The following is a 6,634-nucleotide window of genomic DNA, read 5'->3' on the forward strand; positions in this document are numbered from 1 at the left end:
TGTAGTACAGCCAAAGAAGCTTGGAAAACCTTGATGGTTGCGTAAGAAAGCACTTCAAAAGTAAAGATTTCAAGACTACAGTTGTTCACATCTAAGTTTGAGGCATTAAGAATGACTGAGGATGCATCAATGTCTTACTAAAATAAGAGAGTGCTTGAAATCGCAAATGAATCCTTGTTGCTTGGTGAGAAGATACCTGACTCTAAAATTGTGCAGAAAGTACTTCGATCTTTACCCAGAAAATTTGATATGAAAGTTACTGCCATTGAAGAAGCCCATGACATTACGACATTGAAACTTGATGAATTATTTGGTTCGTTGCTTACGTTTGAAATGGCCACTACCGATAGAGAAAGTAAAAAAGGCAAGGGAATCGCTTTCAAATCCATAAAAGTAGATGAAGAGGCTGTAAGTGATACTGAAACAAACATGGATGAGTCAATAGCCTTATTAAAAAAACAATTTACAAACGCCCTTCGAAAATTAAAAAATACAAATGCCACAGGTATGAATGCTTAAACCTCCAATCAGTATCGAAGAAGAAATGATGATAGTCTTACCAGAAAGAACTATGAAAATTCATATTGAAGAAGTGATGGTTATATCAAGAAAAAGGAAGGTGACAAAAGGATTTTCAGGTGTAGAGAATGTGGAGGTATTGGTCATTATCAGGCAGAAGCCCTACTTTCCTGAGAAAACAGAAGAATAACTTTTGTGTCACACTGTCAGATGAAGAATCTGGTGATAGCAAAGATGATGACGACAACATAAATGCCTTCACAATACGAATTACTGATGAGAACACGGATGAGGAAAGTGATTGTTCTGAAGAAAGCAAAAGCGATGAACTGACAATTGAGAAACTTGAAGCTTTATGGAAAGAAAATTGTGAAGCAAGGGTGATACAAAAAGAAAGGATACAAGATCTTATAGAAGAAAACGAACATTTGATGTCAGTAATATCCTCTCTAAAGTTAAAAATGAGAGAAGTTCAAAATGAGAATGATCAAATCCTGAAATCAGTTAAAATGTTGAACTCAGCAACGGAGAATCTAGAATTAATACTTAAGTCTGGACATAATGGTTCATAGAGACATGGGTTGGGATTTGTGGCTTCTGCAGGCAGATTTAAAACTACATCAGAAATCAAATTTGTCCCTGCCTCAATGGGAGTTGAACGTGAAACGACTCATACTAAGACTGGCATCAGGACTACTGTTAAAACTCTTGGGAGAACGTGTTACTATTGTGGTCAAAAAGGTCATATCAGTCAATTTGTTATAAATTAAGACGAGATCAGCTGCGACAACAAACATACTGGAATAGGAGTCATGCACAACCTTGCATGGTTTGGAGAATTAAAACTGCTGAAAGATGTAAAATTGCCTTTACGTCCGTTCAGACCACAGATGATGCGTGGTATTTTGATAGTGGGTGCTCCAGACACATGACTGGAAACAGATCCTACTTTACGAACCTAAAAGATTGTGTCACCGGACATGTTACCTTTGACAATGGTGCAAAAGGAAAAATGATAGCTAAAGGAAACATAAACAATAATAACTTACCTCGCCTAAACGATATTAGGTATGTGGATGGACTAAAAGCAAACTTGATCAGTATAAGTCAACTGTGTGATCAAGGCTACAAATTTAGTTTTGATGATGTTGGTTGTGTTGTGATGAATAAAGAAAATCAGATTTGTATGAGTGGTAAACGACAAACTGATAACTGCTATCACTAGAATTCAAATATGTCAGACACCTGCCAGTTGACAAGATCAGATCAAACATGGCTATGACATAAAAAGCTAGGGCATGTCAGTATGAGAGGCTTGGAAAAGATTATTAAAAATGAAGCTATTGTAGGAATTCATAATCTAGACGTAAAGGGAAACTTTTTCTGTGGACATTGTCAAATCGGTAAGCAGACGAAGTCTACTCATAAAAGTCTGAAAGAATGTTATACTAACAGAGTCTTGGAATTGCTACATATGGATCTCATGGGTCCAATGCAAATAGAAAGTTTAGAAGGAAAGAGGTATGTGCTGGTAGTAGTTGATGACTACTCAAGATATACTTGGGTCTGCTTTCTCAAAGGCAAAAAAGATACTGTTGAAATATGTAAAAATCTGTGTTTAAAGCTACAACATGAAAAGGGGAGGGAAATAATAAGGATTCGAAGTGATCATGGTAAAGAATTTGATAATGAAAGCTTTGACAGCTTTTGTCTACTAGAAGAAATACATCATGAATTTTCTGCACCTATAACTCCTCAACAAAATGGTGTAGTAGAATGAAAGAATGGGATGTTACAAGAAATGGCACGTGTTATGATACATGCCAAAAATTTACCTCTATGTTTTTGGGCAGAATCTGTAAATATTGCCTGTCACATTCATAACCGGGTAACTATAAGATCGGAAACAACTGTCACACTTTATGAACTTTGGAAAGATAGAAAGTCAAATGTTAAATACTTTCATGTGTTTGGAAGTACGTGTTATATCTTAGCTGACAGGGAATACCACAAGAAATGGGATGCTAAGTCAGAACAAGGAATTTTTCTCGGGTACTCTCAGAACAGCCGTGCCTATAGAGTCTTCAATAACAGATCTGGGTGTGTTATGGAAACAATCAATGTAGTTATAAATGACCTCGAACCAGCTATCAAACAGATAAATGATGAGGAAGATGAGACTTCAAATATGTCTGAAGCTAGAACTACTAGCAGTGTAGAATTTCCTAAAGCTGGTAAACCATCTGATGATTCCAGGAAAAGTTTGGAAAAATCATCAAAGGAAAGTATTACTAAGAAATTAGAACTAATTTCGTCTGCTCATGTGAAGAAAAATCATCCAGCAAGCTCTATTATAGGTGATCCGTCAACTGGGATGCAGACCAGAAGGAAAGAAAAGATTGATTACATGAAGATGGTTGCTGATTTATGCTATATTTCCACCGTTGAACCTTCTACTGTTGACTCTGCGCTCAGGGATGAGTACTGGTTAAATGCTATGCAAGAGGAGTTACTTCAATTCAGACAAAACAATGTCTGGACATTAGTGTCAAAACCAGAAGGTGTAAACGTTATCGGTACTAAATGGGTGTTCAAAAATAAAACTGATGAAGCCGGATGTGTGACGAAAAATAAAGCCAAATTAGTGGCTCAAGGGTATACTCAAGTTGAAGGTATTGACTTTGATGAAACGTTTGCTTCTGTTGCTCGACTTGAAGCCATTCGACTATTACTTGGTATATCATGCATACAGAAATTTAAATTGTATCAGATGGATGTCAAGAGTGCCTTCTTAGATGGGTACTTGAATGAGGAGGTTTATGTTGCTCAACCAAAAGGTTTTGTTGATTCCGAGCACCCGAAGCATATGTATAAGCTCAACAAAGCCTTATATGGACTAAAGCAAGCGTCGAGAGCTTGGTATGACCAGCTAACTGTATACTTGAGAGGTAAAGGATATTCCAGAGGAGAAATTGACAAGACTTTGTTCATACAAAGGAAATCTGACCAACTATTGGTGGCTCAAATTTATGTTGATGACATCATTTTTCGAGGATTTCCTCATGATCTAGTAAATAATTTCATTGAATTCGAAATGAGCATGGTTGGAGAGCTTTCATGCTTTCTGGGACTTCAAATTAAGCAAAAGAATGATGACATTTTCATATCTCAAGAAAAGTATGCCAGGAATATGGTCAAAAAGTTTGGTTTAGAACAGGCTCGAAATAAGCGGACTCCAGTTGCGACACATGTTAAACTTACAAAAGACACTGAAAGTTCTGAAGTTGATCACAAACTTTACAGGAGTATAGTAGGCAGTCTATTATACATAACAGCAAGTTGACCTGACATAGCTTATGCTATGGGAATATGTGCTCGTTATCAGGCGGATCCCCGCATCACTCACCTAGAAGCTGTTAAACGAATTCTTAAATACGTTCATGGGACCAGTGACTTTGGAATGATGTATTCCTATGATACCACTCCCACTTTAGTTGGATATTGTGATGCTGAATGGGCAGGTTCAACTGATGATTGTAAAAGTACGTCTGGAGGTTGCTTCTTTTTTGGAACAATTTAATCTCTTGGTTAAGTAAGAAGAAAAACTGTGTTTCTTTATCTACAGCTGAAGCTAAATATATAGCTGCTGGTAGTGGTTGTACACAATTGATTTGGATGAAAAATATGCTGCTTGAATATGGCTTTAATCAGGACACTATAATGTTGTATTGTGACAATATGAGTGCAATTGGTATATCTAAGAATCCCGTTCAACATAGTCAAACTAAGCATATTGATATAAGACACCACTTTATTCGAGAACTAGTTGAAGACAAAGTAATCAAGCTTGATCATATTTGTTCAAATTTACAATTAGCTGATATCTTCACTAAACCCCTGGATGCCAGCTCATTCGAATACTTACGTGCTGGTTTAGGTGTGTGTCACACTTAACTTCGTGATTAGCTATAAAGATGGTGCATGTCTCCACGTTTCAAATCTTTAGAGTTGTCAACGCCGTTTTCGGAGTAAATTGAGGTCTTTTTGGCTGATGGGGTTCTTCTTTTCATTGATGGATGTTTAATTTCTGGTTACTCGAATCTTATTCGTCATGGTGAATACTCGCAAGGGGTCTTATGTACATAAGCAGTCTGAAGGTGCACCTAATGTCATCACCTCTTCGCCTCCTTCAATACAACATGCAAGGGTCAGAAGTCGTCAATTCAAAAGCACTCCTCCCCGGAGAACCTACCGGCTTCCATCTGAGAAAGTGCAGGGAGAGGCCTCTAGTAGGTTGCAGGAGTCTTTACGTTCTGAGGCGGTGCCTGAAGTCGGTGAGTCTGCTGCTCCTGTTACTTCTGTTGTGCATGCACAACAAGCTTCTAAAGCCATTGTATCGGATATGGATTCAGATGATCAGGATGATGTTCCGTTAATCTGATTGTTAAAGAAACCCTCAGAGCCAGTTATAACCGAGAGGCTCCCTTCTGATCCCTCGGGTTCCATTCACTCTCAAGAGAGCTCATCAATCGAAGGGGTATTCATTCCAACTCCAGGAGGCCCTCGACGCTCACCAGCTATACCTTCAAGTCATTCTCCCTCTGTTCACCCTCCTTGATCGAAACTACCTACTTCACAACCGGATGCAGTGCCTACACACATTCCTGGAATCGCTACTGCTGCACGTGAGGAACAGACTGATGGTTCTCAAAATGATGATCGGTGTGCTTCTTTTAACCAGGATGAGATACCTCTTGAAGACATTCCTCCTCCTACTGATGATCCCATTGCACCATCTTCTGAAGGAAGGCCAGAATCTCCTAAAGGTTCTAAACCCCCCAAAAAGAAAAACTTAACAGGCCAGGAGAAATGTTACCACGAAAACAGGCAGAAAGAAAATTCCTGCGAATATTCCATTTGTTCCCATTGATGGAAATTTCTTTTCACCACGAGAAAAGCGTTCAACGCTGGAAGTTTGTGATGCAGAGGAGAATTGCCGAGGAGGTAAATATATCTGACAAACACCAATCCTGCATGAGTATCATAGACCTTATCCATATGGCTGGTTTGGAAAAACTATCTCGAATGTTGGCCCTTTTTATCCCCAGTTAATTAGAAAATTTATCGTCAATCTGCCTGATGACTTTAATGATCCGAGTAGTGCTGATTATCAGACGGTGCACATTAGAGGATTTAAATTTATGATTTCACCTGCTGTGATAAATGGTTTTCTTGGAAATACTGTTGATATTGACTGCTCTCCATCATGTCCTACTACTGAGGTTCTAGCTACTGTCTTATCTGGAAGGACCTTGTCCACATGGCTTGTGAATGAAATTCCTGCGGCTGCTCTCAGCGTCAAGTATGCCATTCTGCACAAGATTGACATTGCCAATTGGTTCCTTTCCTCACATGCCTTAAGCATATTTGTTGCCTTAGGTACATTTTTGTATCAAATTTGCAATGATGATAAAGTAGATATGGGTACCTTTATTTACAATCAAATATTGAGGCATGTTGGGTCGTTTGGGGTCAAGGTTCCCATTGCTCTTCCGCAGTTGTTCTCCAGTCTGCTACTTCACCTAAATGTGGTGCTCACTGCAACTGATGCTCTTGGACCTGAACCTAAGACAATTGCTCTTAGCTACAGACTCTTTCAAGGCAGTCATGTGCCTGATATTGACCATGATGTGCATCCAACTCGGGGCCCACGTATTTTTGACACTACTGACTGGGATGAGTCTGCTGAAGGCTTTTTTGTGGATCGAGAGTTGGCTACTCGCATTGTAAATTCCTTAACTGTTGAATCTCATGCACTGACTACCTCTATCACTCTGTTAACTGAACGTCGATTTGAGGTTGATGCTCTCCTTTGACATTTGGAGTCTTTGGCACCATCCACTGATCGACAGTAACCATCATCCGATTAATGTCTTTTTCGGTTCAAAGGGAGAGTGGAAATGTGGAGTTGTGAAGATATTTTGTGGGTTATGAATGAAGTAAAGATGTTTTGTGGGTTGTGGAGTTCTGAGATTTTCTTTTTTTTATGTTTTTCTTTAGTAGAAGGCTAACGTTGTTCTGGCTCTTTTCTTTTGATGATTGTAGTTCTTGTTTT

General features: G+C 38.8%; 1 protein-coding gene across 1 annotated transcript; it reads left to right on the forward strand.

Annotated features, from left to right (window-relative positions):
• The first annotated feature begins 5,448 nt into the window (after positions 1 to 5,448).
• LOC103501393 (uncharacterized) lies at positions 5,449 to 6,395 on the forward strand. The gene is made up of 2 exons (XM_008464962.1): positions 5,449 to 5,523; positions 5,628 to 6,395. Exons 1-2 carry the CDS (start codon positions 5,449 to 5,451, stop codon positions 6,393 to 6,395), a joined length of 843 nt encoding a protein of 280 aa, XP_008463184.1.
• The last annotated feature ends 239 nt before the right edge of the window (positions 6,396 to 6,634 follow it).

This window comes from Cucumis melo, chromosome 9 (assembly GCF_025177605.1).
Source record: "Cucumis melo cultivar AY chromosome 9, USDA_Cmelo_AY_1.0, whole genome shotgun sequence".
In the NCBI taxonomy this organism is placed as follows: domain Eukaryota; kingdom Viridiplantae; phylum Streptophyta; class Magnoliopsida; order Cucurbitales; family Cucurbitaceae; genus Cucumis; species Cucumis melo.